The sequence below is a fragment of the Tasmannia lanceolata genome, unplaced genomic scaffold (genome assembly GCF_043159265.1).
Source record: "Tasmannia lanceolata isolate RefF3 unplaced genomic scaffold, GAP_Taslan_0.1 ptg000023l, whole genome shotgun sequence".
Taxonomy (NCBI): domain Eukaryota; kingdom Viridiplantae; phylum Streptophyta; class Magnoliopsida; order Canellales; family Winteraceae; genus Tasmannia; species Tasmannia lanceolata.
This window is the reverse complement of record NW_027518700.1, coordinates 1,260,176-1,283,829: the sequence shown is the minus strand read 5'-3', so window position 1 is coordinate 1,283,829 and position 23,654 is coordinate 1,260,176. Positions and strand designations below refer to the sequence as shown.

Genomic DNA, 23,654 nt, shown 5'->3' with positions numbered 1-23,654 from the left:
CCATCGGATCATCCTAACCCTTCAATCTGTGGACGAACCCTCAACTGAGGGGGTCTACCTTACACAAGTTGAATGTGTCAGAAACATTAGCCCTTGTTGGTATTTTACAAAGTTCTTTTGTTTACGAAAAGAAGCCACTTTGGTTTTGGAAAATGGGTTTGCTCACTTCCTTCACAAAAGCGAATAGTCTCGTATTGAAAAGTGGAGAGAAGCTTCATGTGTTTATATAGCTTTTCACCTCTTTAGCTTTGTGAATGAAAAGAGGAGAAAGTGGGCCTTCACGCATGAGCCACCAATGGGCTTTTGGCTATACTAAAAACGCGCGCTGCCCGGCTCGGCTCGGCTGGCGCCGGCTGCGTGTGTGAGGCAAGATTTTTCCGTCTCCTATATTTTAATTTTTGTTACTGTCTGTTTAACTTTCCTTTACCTTTGCCGTTACCTTCGCCGTTATTGATAAGGTAAGCCAGCTTACTGGAACGTCAATTAACTGGGTAAATAACGGTACAGTTCAGTTCTTTGGTAAGCCGACGGACCGCCGGCGTACCTAATCGTTGTGATTGTTGGGGAAGTGTTCTTCGCATTTGTAACGTTTTTTAACGGCTCTTTTCTTAAAGGTCGTCTTTACTCCATTAAATGTTGCATTGAACGGACATGTTTTGGTTTATAAAAGAGGAAGTTCTCTGTGGTTTTTGTACAATAATAGAACAACGAAAACTACTGTTTTCTTCTTGCTTTCTCTATTTACTGTAAACAGAGATTTCATTCTTCTTATTTTATTTTACGTATTTTGTTGTGCAATCGGAGTGTTTGGGGGTTCGAATCTCTGAGATCGTGCAGTTCTTGGAGATATACGGTGCGTCGGGCTGTTGTATCCTGGGGGTGATTACGGCCAGTAATCTGCTGTATCAAAATTAGTTTCCACAGAGGCACAAATTCACCTTAAAGAGAGCGACATAGTCCGTGCCTCATCTCGCCGCATTGGAAAAGATTTTACTAACACTGTTTGTTTGTTGTTTCTGTTCCTCAACAGAAATCTGGTAAGCCGTATTATTCCCTAAATCTACAAAACAACATACTTCGCGCATGTTATTATAATACTGCAATGCTGATATCATTTCCCTTGTAAATATTCTGTTTAAATGGCCATGTGAGGATTTGGATTTTAAATCCAATATTTCCAAATCTCTTGTTTGGCTGCTCTTTGGATTTGGATTTGATTTCAAGAACATGGATGAGAACCGTGGATAGGGCTCAAGAACATAAAGAATCAAATTCTTACCCCCAATCAAGTTGGAGTCTTTAGCACTCATGAGTGGGATAAGCAGAGACTTGAAGGGGCATGAGTGGGGCCAAGGTGAGAAGTGGCTAAAAAACATGGGAAAAAATAAATTGTATTTTTAGTGGGGATTTTATTTTCCTTGTTTCATCTTTTTTAACACCATCCTCGCTCAATCCCCTCTCAGGGCTCTCCCTCTCCTGCCCTCTCTAGGCTGAAATTCCATGGAAAAAAAATTCATGGTTCCCAAACATTGCATAAATACAACTATAAACAACAGAAAAGAAGAGATAAGTTTAGGAAGAAAAGGCATCAAAACACCATAAACAAAAACACTGTATCTCCACCATCCAACCCATTGTCTTCTTTTGTATTGAATGCCATAAGAAAGAAAGCGATTTGAGAAACACTATCCTGAAATTAAGGAAAGGTCATCGGGGCAACCAATGCTCATGGGACCATGATTTGACCACAATGGGGATTAGCTTGGGCTAACCCTTATTAAAACCATTGAAAACCATAAAGAAAGGCAAGAAAGCAACATCCTTTTATAAACACTGATAGAAAGCAAAAACAAAGGGCAAGTGCCAAGCATAGAAGAAGACATAGATGTCTACATTAATGCCAAGAATTTTCAACTACTCTGTTTTACTAAGGGGGGTGTTTGGATATTAGGTAAAAGAAAAATGTGGAAAATATTTTCCTTAGAAATGTAAAATTCCACGGTCTAGTAGGGAATTTTTTGTTAATTTATATGGTTGCTTGTGACCACTACTCAAACGATCAGGATTACCCAATCCGTTCAAGTTCTATATGGTGGCCTCATCCACGGTAGGGCCCAATGGATGGACGGTCTAGATCGATGATCATATACCCATTTCTTATTATGCCATAATCTACTCATTTTTAGGGGAATGATATTTTCCCCCCTCTGACGGATAAAAATCCCCCCTTTAACATTAAGTTTTAAAGGCAAAGAAAAACGTTAAAGGGGGTGAATTTATCCTCACTGCCCCTTTTTTTATTATGCCATAGTCTATCTATCACGCGCTTAGAAGTGAAGTGGTGTGAGTGCGAGTATTCTGTCTTAATCGTGAAGCTCACGTTCTTGCCAGTATCACAAATGGCCCACACGTGCGGGGGAATGTTAAAGTATAAAAGATAAATAACGCCTTTCTCCAACAGCTTCAGCTTTTAGAGAAGTTGGTAAGTTAACACAACGTACTGTAAGGCTACTAAGTCACTTTTTAGGCCCTATGTCTGTGATGTGGATCATCTGTGATTTGGATCCAATCAGACATGGATCATCTGTGATTTGGATGTGATCGGATCCAGCGATCCAACCCGCAATTATCATGTTGGGAATTTAACCGGGTAGAACTCACCCCTAAAAGCTAGCCGTTAGAGGGAGGGTGTCCATTCCCATATAACCCATCCCCATCCACTTCACTTATCCGGTGTGGGACTATTTGCATTTGCGTGGAACCCCAACAGATCAAGTACGGCCTATTTCGGTTGACCCCACATTGAACAATTAATCATAGCGTTTGATACATGGTCGTGTGACGAAAAATCTAAACCATTGATTCTTGTAGTAATTTATCTTACAGAGGGATATCCGTTCAACAAGAGTCCACAATCATATTAGTCATCTCAGTATGATATACAAGATCGACGGTCTTGATCACACATAACCACTCTGGGATCCGAAAATTGATTGTTAGAGGATTGATCCGAGAAGTGCTGTCCCCTAGTCAGGCTCAAAAAGAATAAAACATCATGTATATTGCATTTCTCTTTATTTTGGTGGGTAAGCTGGTGTTTGGCGGGGACCCCTACCGGTTTATCAAATAAAGAGAAAGATGTTACATTTATATACACAATACGCCATCCCTAACTCGGAACGAATGAGAGAGGGAGACCCAAAATTTGGGATAGACGAAACTAAACCTAAGAGTTCATACTGTTCAATATTCGTGAATTAAATAATCGGCTAGCTTTATGGGAGTATGTTGAGATCTTTGGGAGTGTCTTAGGCAATTTTTCCTTGGAACCTTATGCCATGATTTATTTGAATCCTCTAGTTCCGGAACCTAACCTATTCATCACTGTCTTCTTGCTCAACTAGGATCAAATTGACTAGATGACGCTCATCCGCCTATGATACTTTCTTCCTTCGAGATTCTTTTGAACCTTCTGTGGTATCCTTTGTTGAGATATTGAAGGAGATTTCAGATTTTTCATCCTCACTCTCTACCGAGTACTATGAAACTGTCGAGTTTTCATTTCGGTGGGTACTACTCTCACTGTCTGTGCTATCTGGGTCCTTAGTTCTTTCCCCGATTGGAGTCAAAGTACTCCGGCTATGTCAAATTGGAGGGTTAGGATCATTTCTTGACTCATGTGTCATAGCCAATTCTGGGCACAGTTGAATGTAGATATCATGAACGCGAGGTGTAGGATACCAGGCCGATAAACCCGGGTTCGGATCCTTGAACAAGTAGGCCCCACTCTCTCTATCTCTCATCCCAGAAGTACCCCCGGCCACATGACGAAACAGCACCTAGGCCATGTGCCACATTTTTTTCCCTAACCATGTGACCTAGTGAAGGTGGCAACCGACTCCTTTCACCTAACTGAACGCTCGATACATTTTTTAAAGCAGAGGGCAACATTACAGCTACCAGCATCTCATTTACTAAAGGGAATGAGGGTAATCTTGGTGCCATCCACCACTCCTAGTAATAGGCACTTTCATGGGCCCACCCAAGTGACATTTTGTAAGATTGGGACCTTTAATCTGGTTGGTCCCACCCTGAAGTTTCCATAGCCTAAATACCCCACCTCATAGGACGATCCTAACCGTCCATCCAGTCAATGGCCACAAAGTTGATGGTTTAAAATGAATCGATCAACGATCTATGGTTGTGAATATTCTATGACTCTAATCTTTAGATCTTGTCCTCTCAATGATCGATCCACAGGTTCAACGGTCTGGATTGCACCAACATCATATGTTTAGCCAATCACAGGGCCTCTGTCTCGAGTGTGTCATATAGATGCTTATTATGGTATCTTTTTCCGAGAATTTATATGATGGGTGGCCGTGAAAACACGTGAAGTCTAAAAAAAAGTAGGTACGGCCCACTTTTTTCGATGATCCAAACCGTTCATCTGTTTGGGCACAACGTAAATAGGTTGTGCCCCAAAAATCAGTTCCATAGGGATGATCTTAACCCTCCGATCTGTAGAAGATTCCATAAATGATTTTTGAAAATCTCCATATTCAGATCAGTTCAGATCGGAGGGTAAGGATCATCCTATGGATCTGATTTTTGAGGCACAACCTATTTACGTTGTGCCCAAACAGATGAACGGTTTGGATCATAAAAAAAAGCGGGCCCATACCAACTTTTTTAGACTTCACGTGTTTTCACGGCCACCCATCATATAAATTCTCTATTGTTAGTGGCGTAGCTAATGGAAGACAGGCCTTTTCATGTTATTTTCTATATTGTTGTGTCTCTTCTTTTGATGTTGTCTTTGTCCCTTATTCTCCCCCTTCTTTAGCTTGTGGTTCCTCTCCTTTTTCTTCCCTTTCCACATTTTAAATTTATTTTCAGTCTATTAGATCTGATTGTATGTAAATAATGGTTATGATAGGTTTAAAATTGATATAGTTAATGGCTCCCAAAGAAGCCTCTGATTGTGATATTTACAAATAAGATTACTTTAAAAGAAGGGACTAATATCCACTCTACTGAATTTTGATAATGGCACAACTTACTTTGTTTCACTTTTTTAATCTAGCTTTTCACGGCTGTTACAATACTCAATAAGCCAAAGTGTGTAGTGCCAATATCAAAATGTGGAAGTGTCTATAGCCCCCAAAACCTTAGACCCTTGTTTCTAAATGGGGGTTCCCAAACTTATTTGCATATAAGGGGCCAAGTTTGGTGGCCTCCAAATTAAAGGGACCCATAATCTTTAAGAGGAACAAGATCCAACGCGAATCCATCCAATGGTACTCATGGACTGGACCCCATTTTCGATCGATCTAGACCGTCGACATTTTCTGTATAACATGATATATTGGCTATTTTAATTTCATCTTCTTAAATCAATAAGTTAAGGCTCGGAACCATTATCTCTATCTCACCGCCCTGAAGTCCTAACTTCACACATGCTTTTCATTAAATCTAATGCTTTTGCAACTAATAACAAGATAGACACATGGGGAGTCCATTTATCCATTAGGGGAGTACATTTATCACTGCCCTTAACAAAATCATGTTTTTATTGTTGTTCCTTACACTCAAGGTCATGTACATGTTCGTGTATATAATTTTTGCTTTCTAGCAAATGCCGCCCGACAGTGTGGCCAGATTTCCAGTTTATAATAACATCTTTTACTTATTCCTCACTTGCATGTGCACTTCACTAAAACAGATCCCTCCCCCTCTCTCTTACATATGTGAGCCATGAGATTGGGTAATCCTTCTCTCTCTCTCTCTCTCTCTCTCTCTCTCTCTCTCTCTCTCTCTCTCTTTCTCTTTCTCTCAGCACATAAAATAACATAAACCCATCTCCATCAATACCTTAATAATACTAAGAAAACCCAATCTTCTAAATAAAGCATGACCAGTTTCTGTAAAGACCCATCTTCTATAAAATGGTCAAAACCCTTTTGTATCTTTCCCTTGATCCAAAGATAAAGAGAAAATTATTTTGCATAATTTAACCAAAAAACTCATGTATTCAGAAATGATATTTCCACCCTTTTTCTCAGCATTTCCATCTGCTTTTGTTTGTGTCTGTCTGAAGATGAAAAAGAAAATAAAAAAGAGGTGGAAATGATGCATAAAGGTTGGCTATTGTAATATTCCAATTATTCCACCAGAACCCATAGATCTTAAAGGTTAAATCTCAGGTATAATACAAAGAGGAAAATTCAACTCAGGTTTTCCTTATTATAGAAGCCTAACACTAATATCCATCCTTCACAAGTTTTTGGAAAGCCAAATATGTATAGTAGTTGCACATAAATTTAACCAAAACCATTCTCCATCCTTCCAGTTACTGACAATAATCCATTTTCATGTATTAGAACAATTGCATATATTTTTACTAAAGGAAAAACATCTCCACCTTTACTGAATCAATGAATTAACTTAACACATCCTTCATTCTTGTATGAAACAAAACAGATCCCAATTCTATAAGCTGAACCAAAGCCATCTCCATCACTCCTACCCAAAGACAGAGTAGAAAAACTTTATAATTATTTTAAGCCCATTTTCAAGTTTCACTATATGTCTCTTGATAAAATTTACCAAATTCTACAGATAAACTGACTCCCGTGTCCACCTTTCCACATTGAGAGATAAGAAAACCCAAGGCCCATATGTATAAATTAAACCAAAAGCCATCTGTACCTATCACTTAATTGCCAATAGTGCTATTAAAATAACCAAAATCAAGCTGCTCTTTGATCCAGATCTCCAGCATTTTTACTATAAACAAAACATGGGGTTCTCCCCTCTACAATCCCAAAACAGATCATCTGTTCTTCCTTATCAGCAATGCCTGCAAATCCAATGAATCTCTTACTTTCCCCCAATATCATCTCCTCTTTGTTCCTTCTTTACGTAAACTCTCTCTTTTTCAGGTGTTGTTTCTCAATTGATGAACAAGGCCAAGCTCTTCTCTCATGGAAGAACAGTCTAAACAGCTCGGCCGACGCATTAAGAACATGGAATCCTTCAGACCCAAATCCCTGCAAATGGTTTGGAATCAGTTGCAACTCGAATTTCGATGTCGTCCAAATAAGTATACAATCAGTGGATTTGCAAGGCCAACTGCCTTCAAATTTTCAAACTCTGAAGTCCTTGAAGACTCTTATTCTCTCAGCAACAAATCTCACTGGCCCAATCCCAAAAGAATTTGGCGAATACCGCGAATTGGGTCTTGTCGATCTAAGCAACAACGAAATTTCGGGTGCGATTCCAATCGAGATTTGCAGACTAAACAAGCTGCAAAGTCTCTATCTCAGTTCAAATTTACTCGAAGGCGGGATTCCTTCCGACATAGGAAATCTTTCCAGCCTTGTCCATGTGACTCTCTACGACAATCATCTAAGCGGCGAAATCCCCAAAAGCATAGGAAGATTACGTGTTCTCGAAGTCTTTCGAGCTGGTGGAAATCAAAATCTTAATGGTGAATTGCCTTCAGAGATTGGAAATTGCAGCAATTTAGTTATGTTGGGCCTTGCAGAGACTGGAATTAGTGGAAATCTTCCTCAGTCAATAGGGTTTCTCAAAAAGATTCAAACCATCGCGATTTATACCGCACTTTTATCGGGTCCGATCCCAAACGAGCTCGGCAATTGCAGCAAATTGCAGAACTTGTATTTGTATCAGAACGCGATTTCGGGTCCAATCCCAACTCAACTTGGTGGACTCAGTAAGCTTCAGAATTTGCTGTTATGGCAAAATAGCATCGTGGGTGAAATTCCTTTTGAGCTTGGAAATTGCAGAGAGCTGATGGTCATTGATCTATCGGAGAATATCTTGTCTGGAAAAATACCCATTAGTTTTGGAAATTTCTCAGCTCTTCAAGGACTTCAACTTAGTCTTAATCAGTTATCAGATTCAATACCTTCAGAAATCTCAAACTGTACAGCTCTAACTCATCTTGAACTAGACAGCAACAATCTTTCAGGTGAGATTTCTATTGATTTTGGTAACTTGAAGAACTTGACTTTATTCTTTGCCTGGAAAAATAATCTAACTGGGACAATTCCGGAGAAACTCGCCGAATGCTTAAATCTTCAAGCTCTTGATCTATCATACAACAATTTTTTTGGGCCGATACCGAAACAGATTTTTGGGCTGAAAAACCTCAGTAAATTGCTTCTTTTATCTAACGAATTATCGGGTTTTTTACCCACCGAAATTGGAAACTGCACGAATTTGTTCCGGTTTCGATCGAACAACAACAGACTGGCTGGAATAATTCCTAATGACATTGGGAATTTGAAGAATTTGAATTTTCTTGATCTGGGTAGCAACAGATTCGTGGGACAAATCCCACCGTCGATCTCGGGTTGCGAAAATCTAGAATTTCTCGACCTACATTCGAATTCTATTACTGGTCCATTGCCAGAAAAATTGCCCAAAAGCCTACAATTCATCGATGTTTCTGATAATACAGTTACGGGTGCGTTGACTTCTAGTCTCGGATCGTTGACCCAGTTGACCAAACTTGTTCTTGGCAAAAATAGACTTTCCGGCGGAATTCCGGCCGAGCTTGGATTATGCATCAAGCTACAACTGTTAGATCTCGGAGATAACGGTTTCTCCGGCGGAATTCCACCGGAATTGGGTCAGATTCCTGCACTCGAAATCTCACTCAATCTCAGTACTAACAGTCTCTCCGGCGAAATTCCTGGCCAATTCTCCGGTCTCGACAAGCTCGGAAGCCTCGATCTCTCTCACAATCAGCTCACCGGAACCGTCGACGTGCTCGCCGGACTTCATAACCTCGTCACCCTCAACATCTCCTTCAACGACTTTTCCGGTGAGTTACCGGACACTCCGTTCTTCCAAAAGCTCCCTCTAAGTGATCTTGCCGGAAACCGGGACCTCTACCTCTCAGGCCGGTCAGTGGGGCCCACAATCCATGTGGGACCCAAGGAAAATGCCACATCAGCTATGAAGTTGGCGATCTCAATCCTAGTCAGCGCCAGCGCAGTAATAGTCCTACTGGCACTGTACATGTTAATCCGCACACGTGTGGACAATAATGCGACTGTGGATCGCACGTGTGAGATAAAACTGTATCAGAAGCTTGATATCTCTATTGATCAAGTGATCGGAAATCTGACCTCCGGCAATGTGATCGGAACCGGGAGCTCTGGCGAGGTCTATAAGGTCGAAATTCCGGCCGGCGTGACGCTTGCCGTGAAAAAGATGTGGTCATCGGAACAATCAGGCGCGTTCTGGTCGGAGATCGATTCGCTCGGATCGATCCGGCACCGGAATATTATCCGGCTATTGGGGTGGTGCACATATCAAAATGTCAAGCTGTTGTTTTACGACTATTTGCCGAATGGGAGCTTGAGTGGGCTCCTTCACGGGGGCGGAAAATTGGCCGTTGGATCGGAATGGAAAGCCAGATATGATATCATGTTAGGGGTGGCCCACGCGCTTGCGTACATGCACCATGATTGTGTGCCGCCGATTTTGCATGGTGATGTGAAGGCCATGAATGTGTTATTGGGGCCCACATATGAGGCCTACCTTGCTGATTTTGGGCTTTCTAGGGTTGTGAATTGTGGTGAAAATGAGTTTTCCAAGTTGAATTTGAGAGCTTCTACTCATATTGCTGGGTCTTATGGATACATGGCTCCAGGTAAATTTTGTACCACACCTTTCACTTTAATTTCCTTGATTTTGATGGTCTTTTTCTCATAATATTTATCAATGGGACTAAAATTCTTAAGCATTCCTTTTTGTTTTAAGCTTTCCCATAAAAACCCATATCCGGGATTTGTCTCCCTCCATTTTCCTTTCAATTGTTTCCAACATTAACACTTAATTGTACAGGTGAGCCCTCTGTTAGATAAATATTTGTCATCCACCTAGTGCATCTCAGCTTGGAAGTTTTGAGATTTCTATTTATTTGTCAATTGGACTTGGAATTTCTTATTTCTTGTTTCATTTTAATTTTTCTCATAAAAATCCATATCAGAATTGTTTCTTTAAATTTCTTTTAATTCTTTCCATAACATAGCACAGCACCTGAACTGCCAGTGGGAGCCAAATTTTGATCGATCTGGATTCTAGGCGATCCACTGGTGGATCTCAGTGGATTGCCTTGATCAGACGATCATAACTGTTGGGTCTACATCAATCCTATAATTGTGTTTAAAAAAAAAACTGATAATGGTGCTATTTTTCAGAGCACGCTTCGATGCAACGTGTCACAGAGAAGAGTGATGTCTACAGCTTTGGAGTAGTTCTGCTCGAGGTATTAACAGGAAGACACCCCTTAGATCCATCTTTGCCCGGTGGTGCGCACCTAGTCCAATGGATTCGTGACCACCTTCAAAGTAAGCTAGACCCGTCCAATATCCTTGACCAGAGGCTCCGAGCCCAACCTGCCTCTCCGATACAAGAAATGCTTCAAGTACTTGCCATTTCGGTCCTATGTGTTAGTGTGAAACCCAATGATCGTCCCACAATGAAAGACGTGGTTGCAATGCTTACGGAGATCCGTCATATAGATGTTAGTGACAGACGGTTGGAAACCGATTTGTCAAAGGGCAATTCAGCAGCTGTTGTATCTACTTCTCCGTCTCTGAGAATTGTTTTGCAAGGCTCTTCTGACTGTTCCTTTGCATTGTCTGATAGTTCTGGTTAATGGAAGATTGGATTTTAACTGGTGAAGGCTAGTCTAGTGAATGACTGTTGACAACCTGTAAAATTTTTGGAAGAAACTCGGGAAAATCTTGAGAAGTAGCCAATATTTAAATAGATGGGTTTGAAAAATCAAGGAAGTAGTTTCCCCTAGTGGGTATTTGTAAAATTTTAATAAATATTAAATGTATTTTTTCTTTGTCCAAAACGAACGGTAATTTGTCTGTTTTGAGTTTTGTATCCAAGCCTCCAAGCTCTTAAGTTATTAAATGTATTTTTTGTTTGTCCAGATTGAATGATAATTTGTCTGTTTCCTGTTAATTTTCCTGTGTTTGATTCCACAAAAGCTAAGGAGGCTTAGTGATTTTGCTTGGCATTTGGGTGCTGCCAATATAACATTGAAATCCCTAGGAGTCTCCCAGGTATGTCTCCTAGTTTATCATTGCATGTCTGACAACATGTCACTCTTGTCCCCTCCCTATGAAATTCAAGCAAAAAATCCACAAAATATAAAATTTTGCTTAATTTAATGGGAATGGTGCTCCGAGGTTGACAACCAAACACTACATACCATTAGTCTCCTGGGTAAATTCAGGAAAATCCAATGCTTGTCTCCTCCCTGTTGACTACTTACACCAATATTCTCCGAGCTAATTACCCGCAACCAAACATAAATATCTCAAAATCTTCTCCACTTTAAAACCCTAACCCCTAGAACTTACAATTTTTCAACAAGCTAGAGGGCATGGGTTCAAAATTTTTCACAAATTGGACGTGTAGGATTGTTTGATAAAAGAGATTTTCAGTACATGATCCGTCCATTGTAGAGCACAGCAGGTGAATATTCAGCTTGGATCACCAGACCAAGTGTAACAGTATATTTTTGCAGTCAGTATTTTATTTAACTCCACTAAAAAACATACTTTTTGGGTGATGTTTTCCGAAATAAAATGTTTTCAAGAAACCTTGGTAGAAGCGTAATAACACCTCAGAATCTGGGTAATGTGTGTACGATGATGGGGAGGTGGATGTCTTGGGGGGAGAAAGGTAGGGTAGATAGATGTGTGGAGATTAGTGTAGTCAATGATTAAGTGTTTTCTTGTTATTTTAGCTAATACTGACACGCCTCAACATTATTTAAACTTATTTCATTGGCTCTAACAAGTCAAGAAATGCTGTCAATAGAGTATAGACACCAGGAAAGAGAGAAACCTGAGAGGGAGAGAGATTCTCGTATCCAAACAAGGAGGGCCCTTTATTAGTATTTAATTTAATGATTGAGAAAGAGAATCAGTGAGGCTTTTCTGTCTTTCCAGCAAAGCTCATGTGGCCTCGTGCTCCACACAACTCGTCAGTGCAAAAAGGACGCATGTGATGAGAGGGAGAGAGAGAGAGAGAGACAAAAACTACCTCTAAGCAAAGGAAAACTCTGCAGCACAGATACTAATGCTCTACAAAATTCTGGAGAGAGCAAAGAAGAATAACATACAAGAATACTTGGGCTTTTTGGGGAATGAGAAGGCCCTTTTAACATTAAACAGAAGGAAAGACGGAACAAGGGCTAGTTCAGGGGTCTATAATGGGCATGTAAATTGTGGTCTCATCTGGCCACTCACATTGGTGCAATAAAAGGATCCTGTATCATTTTACAGGGTCCCATCTAGTCGACTCGGTGTGGCGCACTTGAATATTTGGTCGATGCAGTCAAGTAATGCATTAACATGGCCGGACACGGCCGAGTACTCAGTTGACACGGTCATAAATCAAGAAAGTCAACGAGTTCTGATTGACTTTGTTCGGCAAAACGCGGCGGACTCGGATAAGGAGACCATAGTTAAAAAAGAGTTGACTTGGAAAAGTCGACTACGACGCAGGGGGAGTTTTGAAACTATGGTTCCATCACTCCCACCAATGGAAGCTTTCGGACTTCACTACATGGGGAAAAAAATGTGAAGCTGCATTGAGAAAAATTGAAGAAGAAAGAGAAAGCATACCTGTAGCTTTTGCCCATATGAATCAAATATTTGAGGCAGTAGATGACCATTAATCTAAAGTTTGGAGGTCTTGAATCCCAAGTTCGGTTTGTTGAGGATCTCAAGTGTTCATGCTCTCTTGGGTGGATACTGGATACTGAGATTGCAGCTTCTTCTTCATCAGGATGAAGTTAGTGACACCCCAATTGAAACCTCAGTAGTGGAGCCACCTCACAATCCTTGATTTATGAGTCTCAAGAGATACGTCTTGGCCACAGAGCCAGTTTCAAGGCCCGGCCCGGGCAGCGAGATGATCCATCAAAAGCTTCAGCATGCCCAGGCAGGCATCTTGATCACCCCCGGAGTCACCATCTTCAGAAACCTGCTTTATTGCTTTCTCTGCTACTGCTTCGCTCACCCCCTTACAGAGTAGAGCCTGATTCAACAATGGGCCGCCTATTGGTATGACTATGAAGCATTCATGCAACAATCGTTGGGGAACAATCAAAAGTAATACTATGAAGTTTCCTAAATTTTAACAATTTAAATCATTTGGTAAGAGATGATATAGGTCACGGAGTAAGATCACACTTTGATATTGATCGCGATTTCCTTGGTATATTGTCATTTTATCCTTCAAAAGAAAAACTATTGATCATAATTAGTAGAAGAGGTGGAGAATCAAATGATATGCAAAAAGGGCATGCAGTAAATCAGGTAGGCGTGCTTTCATAGATGTTTCCATTATTGGATTATCACCCAAAATGTTAAAATTACATGCGTTAAAACTGACAGCGAGAGTAAAAAAACAACGATAAGTTACACATGGCACCATTCGTTAGAAGAGATCTTATCCACGGAATTAGGATCTGTTAATTAATTATGATTTCTCAATTCTCAGCCAAGTCTCATTAATATATAAAATGCTCATGGATACTATATACCTAGCCTTTTCCAGTATATAGCTCTTCTAGTTTTCCTATTAATTAACAAATATATTGTTTTTCTTTTAGTCAGAAACTTCAAACATTAAAATACGAAAACACTTAATAACAGTTGTCTATCAATTCTAAATTAGCATAAATATATCAAAGAACACCAAAGAGCAAAGACATTCATATTTCTCAAAAAAATTGGGGGTGTCAATTTGATTGTTTTCCCTTCTCGAGTATTTATCTGTTCAGAGTCACCTCGATCTGACATTTTCGTGCTGTCAGATTGATTTAAGGGGGGTTCATCAACGGGTATAAGTCGAGATTTTACCCTCTCACTTTATGATAACTGCCTCATAATTTTTTTAAAGGTAGCTAATTTTATTAAAGCAAAGAAAAGTGACCCAGTTGGTCGATACAACAGAAAGCAACAAAACTACAAAGCAGAGCAAAACAAGAAAAAACATCGTCAAAGGGGGAGCGAGTCAAATATCACCAAGCTAGTACCACCAATTCTAGATCAAACAAGGCAATTTGTCTCGCTGTTTAAGGATCTCATAACATGATCGAACATAATTGAGGAACCCTCCATTAGATCCTCAATCAAACTCCAAATCTCCAAGGATAAGGCCGAATCCCATCCATCCAACTAATAACATTGAGGGAATCTCCCTCCATAATAAGCCTGATCATATCACTGGAGTATGTGATTTTGATATCCTATTGATGCCCATAAGTAGGGCCCTCACCTCCGCCTCATTAGTCATTTATCCCAATGGGATCCGAAAAAGTCCAGCCGGTGAAATCCGACTCATCTCATAGGATTCCTCCCACACCAACCAGTCAAGGGTTACCAATGCTTGAACCATCAAATTAAGCTTCACCCATCCAGGGTCGAGAGCGATCCATCTAGGGGTGATCTTCTCCACATTCTCCTTACTAGTACAAATCTCCCTCCAATGCAGCCAGATCTCTATGCTGGAGAAGAACTTGAAGCAAGGTAGAATTCTTAACCAAGAGATGTTGAGCAAAATAACCTTCACGAAAAAGGAAGTAAGGCCCGTTAACTACATTTTTAAATACCTTAACATTCCTCTCCTTCGAAATAGTAGCAAGAAGCATAACTTTCCAGAGGACCCGCCCTTTTCTTGGGCCAAAGAGCAGGCCCAGCTGTCTAGAAGCTCCTACAGGCGGGGCAGGAAAACCCACGACACCCTGAATCTCCTGAGAACGCGACTCCACACTACTCTAGCAATTCTGCAGTGAAGAAAGATATGATCTAGTGACTCACCTACCTCCACATAGACAGCTCCACATAGAGAGAGCAGTGATAAACAATGTTGAATAATGTATTAGGTTAGTTTGGACATTACCTGTATTAGTTAGGGGTATTGTAGTCATTGTATGTTGTCGCCCTAGCTTGGGCCTATATATACATCATATTCATGAGGAGCTCCATAGTGGAGACTCTCCATCCTTCACTCCTCTTCTTCTTCCTCTCTTCTAACCCTAATCTCATTTCTAACATGGTATCAGAGCCAATGGGCTGATCCTTCAAGAAGGAAAGAAGAAGAGTATCTCCCCCCATGCCATCATCCCTTTCTCTCGTATCTCTCTCGTATCTCGTTTTCCTCTCTTTATCTCTCTATAGTTTCTCCCTCAATTCTTCTCCTCGCTCGTGTCCTTCCCTCCTCCTCCTCCTCCTCCCACTGCCCCTCTTCCCTTTCCCCTAACCCCTCCATTCCCTGCTACAGTAAGCCACTACAGTAACTGCTACAGTAACCCGCTGCAGTAACGCTAGAGTAAATCGCTACAGTAACCTGCTACAATACCCAAATAAAATTTAAAAAAAAAAAAAAAAAAATTCTATACCCTAGAAAGCTCACTTTCTCTTTCATTTCGGCAAACCCATTTCGTTTTAACCCATTTTCCCTCTATCGTATATCTCAAAACAAAACAAAATTCATGTTTGTATTACTTGTGTAAACCCATTTTGAGTTCTCCTCCACTCCAAAGCTCTCTTTATTTTCTCTTCTCTATAGCTTTTTTGGCCTATGGCCTTTGCCTTTCTCATCTCATCTTCAAGGTGCACCCCAAGTGTTTGATGAAATGTCTCAAAGGGATTTTGTGCCTTGAAAGTGTTCTTTTTGTTTCAAGTTGAAGGCCTTTTGCCTCAACTTGAGGGGGAGTGTTGTCTTGTATTGTTTCTTGTTGTTCTCTTGTGCTTGTCTTGTTGTCGTCTTCTTATCATCTCTTTCTTTCTATTACCTTCTATGTCTTTTATGTAGTTCTTCAAGGCGCGCACCAAGTATTTGATAAAATGTCTAAGAGAGGTGTGGTGCCTTGTTTGTCATATTTCCTTTGTCTTCTTCTCTACGACGCACACCAAGTGTTTGATCAAATGTCCGAAAGCGGTGTAGTGCCTTATTTGTCTTCTTTTCGTTGCAAGTTGAAGGTATTTGACCTTCAACTTGAGGGAGAGTGTTTTCATTTAGTTCTTTGTCTTGTCCACTTTGTTGTCTTTTCTTGAGGGGGAGTGTTGTTAGTGTTGTCTTTGTCTTCTTGAGGGAGTGTTGTCTTGTTTTCATGTCTTGTTTTTCATGTCACTTCGTGTTGTTCGGCTTTTTTGCCTTATCCCTTCATGTTATCTTCTTCCTCCTTTTCCGGGCGATGGCTTCCATATCCATCGTTGGTCGGCTCTCTTACAGGCGACTGTCTTTTCCTGTCGACCTCTCCTTTCCGGGCGATGGTTTCCCCATCGTTGATCGGCTCTTTTCAGGCGCGATGTTCATGCCGTCAACCTTATCTCCAGGCGATGATGTCCCCATCGTTTGTTGGTTATCTTACTCTTCTTATCTTCAGGTGACGATGTTCATGCCATCGACGTTGTCACCAGACGATGGTTTCCCCATCGCTGGTTGGTTATCCTCTTCCTATCTTCTTATCTTTTCAGGTGACGATGTTCATGCCGTCAACCTAGTCTCCAGATGATGGTTTCCCCATCGTTGGTTGGTTATCCTCTTTCTCTCTATCCCTTCTCTCCAGGCAACGGTTTCTCTGTCGACCTTATCTTCGATGGTTTCCCCATCAGTTGCTATCCTCTTCACTTGGCGTTGTGCTGCTTCGCCAATGCTCGTTGTGCACACCTTTGGTGTGGCCCTTTTGCTTGCTGAATTGTAGTTGTTCTTGCCATGGCGCCTCCATTGCCCTCGATATGCGGATATGTTCGCCATGCTCTCATTCAGGGAGAGGCCCTATTTGATCGCTCTCGTTGTTGTGCTACTTCAGGGGAGCTACTCTTTTGATGGACATTGATCTCGATGCTGTTCATGGTGGCCTTTGTTTTTTGTTTATGTTTTTCAATATGTATGTACCACACTAGCTTGAGGATGAGTGTTATACCAAGCTGGATGTACATGAACTTCTTGTACTTTTTTAGTTGTTGACGTAGTTCTTTGTAGCAAGCTGGAGCTTCATACTATATACACTCCAGCTTGAGGGGGAGTGTTGAATAATGTATTAGGTTAGTTTGGACATTACTTGTATTAGTTAGGGGTATTGTAGTCATTGTATGTTGTTGCCCTAGTTTGGGCCTATATATACATCATATTCATGAGGAGCTCCCTAGTGGAGACTCTCCATCCTTCACTCCTCTTCTTCTTCTTCTCTTCTAACCCTAATCTCATTTCTAACAAACAATAAGGATCTCACAAGTTCACAAATGATCAGCTGTCAAATCTTGTCCTTGAAAGCTGTCCACCCGCACAAACCCTAGGTGGTGCTAGGATGCTCCAAACTCTAATCAAGTGTAAGGAAACCGGGCAAGAAGCAATATTGTCGTAGGAAAGACCTTACAGTAAAGACCCCAAATGAGTTTCATATCCAAACCTTGTTGTCGTTGCTGAACTTCTGGATGTAGGAGTTTCGGATCTCAAGGAGGGAGGCAATCATGTCAACCTCTCTGTCGAAGTCGAAGAAGTTCTCAATGAAGTTAAGCTTCCTGCTCCCCACTTCTCTGAAAGCACTCTTGGACGAAAGCTTCATTTTTTGAGGATACAACAAAAAGATCTGGAAATAGATCCATCAAAGCCACTTCCTTACATTATCAGTCCTGCCAAAATGTAACTTGATCCCCTTGTACACCTTGTACCTAATGCCATTTGCCATGCTTTTGTCTCATAATGTCCCCTTGGTACACTCTGTACCATAACTGTGACGTCAAACACCGGGTGACTTCGCTAATGAAGAAGAAAATGCACACAAAGAAACACTAAAATGTTTGTGGAGGTCGAAGAAACTCCACGGTTTTGGAGGAAACTCCAATCGCTTCTAAGAGCAAAGCTCTCTTCACTAAAACACTTAAAATTTTGCAAACTCTAAAAAATTTCATTGCCTGATTTCCTCTATTAATGGCTTTTGCCATACAAAATAAGAAAAAATGGTATGATCCGAACTTTCATGTAAGAAAAAGTAACTACTCAACTCAACAAAGCCTTTGTCCCAAACTAGTTGGGGTCGGCTAAATGAATCCTTTAGAAAAATTTCATAAAGAAAGTGAAAGGAATCTAACCAGCTCTAATCCTGGCTCTAGTTGGGTTCTTCTATGTTGATCATTTTCTTCCATTCTATCCTATCCAAGGTCATGTTCTCTGTTACGTTCCTAGCTATCAAGTCTTTCCTCACTGTTTCTACCAAGTTGTTTTAGGTCTACCCCTACCTCTTTTTACTCCATCAACTTGGCACGAGTCGCCTCTTCTCACTGGAGCATCCAAAGGCCTACGTTGGATATGTCCAAACCATCTTAAGCGGTGCTCTCTCATTTTCTCCTCAATTGGTGCCACCCCCATTCTTTTACGAATGTCTTCATTTTTAATTCTATCTAACCTTGTGTGGCCGCACATCCATCTAAGCATTCGCATCTCCGCTACACTCATCTTATGCACATGCTGCTTCTTTGTGGCCCAACATTCTCTCACGTCCATGAATATTGTTGGTGCCTCCTTTGGAACGACAAGTGACAATAGCAACGAATCCTCCTTTGGAAAGCTTCAACATCCAAGAATTAACAGCAGCATCTAAAACAAGCGAGTTGCTGATTCGGCAACTAAAAATTTTGTAGAAAGCCTATAGTTGGAAATGCCAAACAGCAGCCTTGCTTACTTCTTTCACCGTCTCTTGATATAGTCACCAAGTTGCTGCCTTGGACAGCAGCTGCTTTCCCTTTTACATGTGGCCTATGGTTGCCAATTTAGCAATTCTAACTTGGGACGAAAATCGCATGCTGATTTCTTGCCCATGTCCCAAAGCAATGCTTCCTAAAAAAAACAACAAAAAAAAAACATTCAAAAACATTCAAAAGGGCCTTGTCTTCTTCCTTCAACTTTTCCTTAACCTTGGGGAGCTGATCCACAAGCCCATTGAACACAGTAATGTGTTCTAGAAGATTTCTGCCTTCCTGCATCTTCAATCCGTACAACTGTTGTTGCATATACAATCGGTTGACCAAGCTTTTTAACATATAAAGCTTTTCCAACTTATCCCATAATTTAGGCAGTTCTTCTTCTTCTATAACGTTAAACATAATGTTATCTATCAAACATAGTCGAATTGTGCTAACCGCATTCGACTCGATGTCTTCCCACTCGGCATCCATCATCTTCTCTAGCTTCCCCTCCTTTCCCTTCAATGCCTTAGCTTATGCTCTGTTGAACTAAGATGTTCTTCGCCCTCATCTGTCATAGGGTGAAATTGTCCTTTCCATCAAACCTAGCGATGTTAAATTGGGTAGAACTTGATTTTACCACCATTCCAGGCACTCCGCATTTCTCATTGGTGGCCTACACCTCGAAGGAGAAACTCTCGGATAATCTTTCTATCCTTCGACAATCACTCTAGCCAACTAGCCGCGACCCAAGCACAACACCCATGATCACTCTACCCAGTCTCGATGATCGCTCCAACCTCAGCTTTGATACCACTTGCTCAGAAAATCCGCCGGGCAAATCTGATCCGATCGTGCACAAATAAACGGAAAAGTAGAAAAAAAAACACAAACCACAAGATGAACACCAAGATTGGCGTGGTTCAGCCAAGATGCCTACATCCATGGGCGAGAAAATGACCTTCCACTATGAGAAAAGCAATATACAATGATTACAATGGATTAAAGCCAAAACCCAAAAACCGCAATCCTTCCCTTGCTTCTCAACCAAGACTGTACTCGAACGAACCCCTAGAAAAAGTCCCAAGAGAAAACCTGAGAAGAAACCCAAAAAAAAACCCTCCTCTCTCTCTCTCTCTCTCTCTCTCTCTCTCTCTCTCTCTCTCTCAACATGAGAAATCCGTCATTTTTATCTATATCTTAGGGGCCGTTTGGATACGCGGGTTTTAGAATCCTTGATTTCTTCAAAATTGTAGATGTGAGGAGAGAAGAAAGAGACCAACCGTCATTTTCTGATTTCTCGCCCTTCTTTCCGACAGCAAGAGAGCAGCAGATGGTTCCATGTTTCCAGGTTTTAGAAATCTCACGATGTGGGAGACATTTCTAAAACATGGATTTCTTACTTACAATCCAAGAAACACATACAACATCTTGATCATGAACCCTCTTTTACACTGTTTTCAAACTAAAACCTGAATTCTAAAATCTACGTATCAAAACGGCCCTTAGGTTTCTTACACAACCTAAAAAAAAAGTAAGAGACCCACTTTCGTTTCCCACCACAACCGTGGCTTGCTCGTATTAGGAAACAGCCTTAAGTGGAAAACAAGGCAACTTTCCCAACAGAAAGAATTTCTGGGTAACCAGACGGGGAATTTTCAACAATTTTCCAGAATACCAATCCGATTCCATAATATTCTATTGTTTTTTTTTTTTCTCCATGATGTGAATCGAAATGCGGTACCATTAACAACTAATAGTAAAGAACAATCGAGAAGGGTTAGAAAGAGACTCTTTACCATGGAATTAGCAGGCCATGAAAGCAAACCTCGATTGGATTTGAGTGCTGAGATTCCTTGCGAAAATCCCCATTTTGTTCACGAGTTAGAAGAAGTAGAAACAAAGCGGGAAATGAGGGAAATTTGAGAATGTTATTAGGGTTTTTATCCGATATGATATATTATTACCGTAATTTATCAACGAAAATGGACATGGCACACATTACACGTGGCACACGTTGGTGTGATATGGGCTTATGGGTTGTTGATGAGAAGGGCCTTCGATAGGTGAGCTAGTGGGTCAGGGTGTAGCTTGGGTCGGGCTCAACCCGGACCTGATGGGTTCAACCCGTGTTGGGTTGATATTTTCACGGGTAGGTTTAATTTCAGGTTGAGTTCGGGGTTAAGGTCTTAGGCATAACCCAAACTCGACCTTCATCCTCTGATTTTAGCATGAATTTTAAAATCTTTGGGTTATTATTATTATTATTATTTGGATTTTTTCTGTTTTTGCTCTAGGGTGAGCCGAACCTAACTGAACCCGCCTGACCTGATTTGAAAAAACGGGTTAGATGATTCAGGTTAGGGTTGAATGATTTAGAGGCGAATTGGGTTAGGGTTGACCCTGTTCTAGTTGAGGCTCAAGTTAGGCCGGGTTAGAGTTGAGGCACTGCTACCTATGGTTGGGCTACGGTTGTCCTCTACCCAAACCCGGCCTGAGTTGAACCCTTGGAACTTACCTTGTAGAATTGTGGTTAGTGTTTGGTTGTCAACACTGTAGGCGGGAGTAGGGATTTTCATCACCAATATCAAGGGAGAAGCGAAGGAGATAGAGAGAGAGAAAAATCATCCCCAATAAATCCAAGCAAAATTCCACTTTTTTTTGTGAAATTTGGTTTGGATTTCTTTGAAAGGAGACAAGGGAGACACATCAGCATAGGCGACCAAACAAAAGGTTTTGCTGATGTTGCACCCAGATTCCAAGCAAAGCCACTAAGCCATCTGACTTTTGTGCAACGAGACTCACCAATAATGTTATGCACATCTCTCATGTTTCAAATATCAACATCTGATTATTCACGTGATATAATGGTAGGGCCATCGTTACCTAGTGAATCACATGAAATGTGTTTAGGACCCACGTTAATGTTACTTTTAGGACAATTTTGGGGAAGTGATGCATTCTCTCCCTTTTTTACCTGGGCCACCTCTCTTGTGTAATTGTGAGGACTCTTTTTTCACCAAAGGAGTAGCATGGGGAAGAAAAAGGTGCAAATTTATCATTTCCCCAATTTTGGATAGCCTCGCTTCCCATAAGTTTCTCCATCACAGTATTCAGGTATTTAGTTCAGCACTTATCATTTACTGCAATTCATTTCCATTGCGTTCTCTAATTCATTGTTATAGTCTTCTCTCCTCTCTGCAGACTTGTGTTCAGTGGTCGACTAAATACGCTCATTCGTCTTCAGATAGTCACTCTCTTTGTTAAAACGGTTGTTCCAACAACCATACTTCAAAGAGAGTCGAAATTAGCTTAATTCATTTAACCGCAACCGGTTCTGACACTCCGTGCACACACACACCTTCTGCCGGAGTGTTCAGGAGATGCATCCACATAGCAAGAGTAACATTTACCATGTAATGTGCTTATGCTTCTTAGAGATCTTTGTTTAATGTCTATTCTAGTTACGTGATCACAACATCCTCCATATATCTTGAATTGGTTAGTTCACGAACTAGAAAATTCTCTTGTTTTTGTTTAAGCATTCATTTATACCACGGAACCCCTAAACCCTAAGAGAACCCATATTCTTGAATTGCTATGAAATCATTTATCTTTGGCAAACGGGAAAGTTTTTCCTATGGAATATTAGTTTATCAAGTGGTGAGACGCCTAGGGAGGAGAGATTTGATAGGGCGTGCATGAAGATAGGGTGAGAAGAGGCTAACAAATTGGAAAAAAATATATCTTATTTTGAGTGGAGTTTGTTTTTCCTTGTTTTCAACCTTTTCTTATATGCCCCTCACTTAATCCCTCTTGTCACCCTCCCTCACCACTGGGCAAGCCAATATTCCGTGGAAAATAAATTCACGGTTGCCCAACATGGCTTAAGGGGTTATTTTGACATACGTAAAATGTTTATTTGACAATTTCCTCACCCTTCTTCACGTGCATTGTACTAATAGAGAAGTGTATGTTAGTCGGTCGTTGTCTAATGAGAATTCGATAGATACCTAAGCATTTAATCTTAGAAGTTAATGAATACCCCGTCTGACACAAATTATGAAAAGCCATCAACCAAGAAAACCTACTTCTCACCTAAGAAATTCACTGCGAAACGTACTATACCAAGCATAAAATCCATGATCTAACCCTAGAACTTGGTACATCTACCTCAAAATTTACATCTTAAAACGAGTAACGTATTGGATTGTTGGAATCAATAATCGGAATTGGCATTCTATTAAGAGAGAAAGTATATGATGAAAGGTGATGAGAGGGTGTACAAACATGAACTCATCATCCCATCCTTCATATTTAATCCAACAATAGCTCACTTTTTGAGAAGCTGCTGTTGGATCAAATATCGAGGGTGGTACTGAACGCAAGGGCATATAGCAGAAGCTTTGATACCCGAACGAAAAGATGTTTTAGCAGAAGCTTGGGTTGAGGGTGGTCTTAGACTCTTAGGTTAGGTAAAACTAGGGTGAAAGGGTAATTGAAAGGGAAGTTGGGAAGGCTTAAAGAAAAAAATCTTGAATTAGTTAAGGTAGTTAACAAGAACTGAAGAAGTGATTATTTGGCTATGAATGAGCAATGCTTCAAAATCAACTCACATGGGATAAATCTGTTTCAATGTCATTTTCACACTTTGGAAAGAAAAATTAAGCCAACCTATACGTTATTTCAACGACTTTACCCCCTAAAACCGGTTTTCAATATACCCCAACGACTCTTTTTTCTTTTGATGTACATTCTGAAGACTAGTAGATAGGCTGTTCCTCAAAAATGATGCAGGCCCGCATGAATGTATGATCTAAACCGTTCATTTTTTGAGCCCGGTAGTAGACAGGCTGTGCCCCGATTCAATTCAAGGAGATTTACGGCTGCTGC

General features: G+C 40.7%; 1 protein-coding gene and 1 long non-coding RNA gene across 2 annotated transcripts; one reads left to right on the top strand and one right to left on the bottom strand.

Annotated features, from left to right (window-relative positions):
* Nucleotides 1-6,761: 6,761 nt before the first annotated feature.
* On the top strand, nucleotides 6,762-11,010 carry LOC143856193 (leucine-rich repeat receptor-like serine/threonine-protein kinase RGI4). Its single transcript, XM_077366317.1, has 2 exons — nucleotides 6,762-9,688; nucleotides 10,239-11,010. Exons 1-2 carry the CDS (start codon nucleotides 6,859-6,861, stop codon nucleotides 10,697-10,699), a joined length of 3,291 nt encoding a protein of 1,096 aa, XP_077222432.1. The 5' UTR covers nucleotides 6,762-6,858; the 3' UTR covers nucleotides 10,700-11,010.
* Nucleotides 9,003-20,697, bottom strand: LOC143856194 (uncharacterized). Its single transcript, XR_013238127.1, has 3 exons — nucleotides 20,561-20,697; nucleotides 12,690-13,316; nucleotides 9,003-10,754 (listed from the first exon to the last, which is right to left on the bottom strand). It is a non-coding gene; the product is annotated as an uncharacterized LOC143856194 (long non-coding RNA).
* Between the last annotated feature and the right edge of the window lie 2,957 nt (nucleotides 20,698-23,654).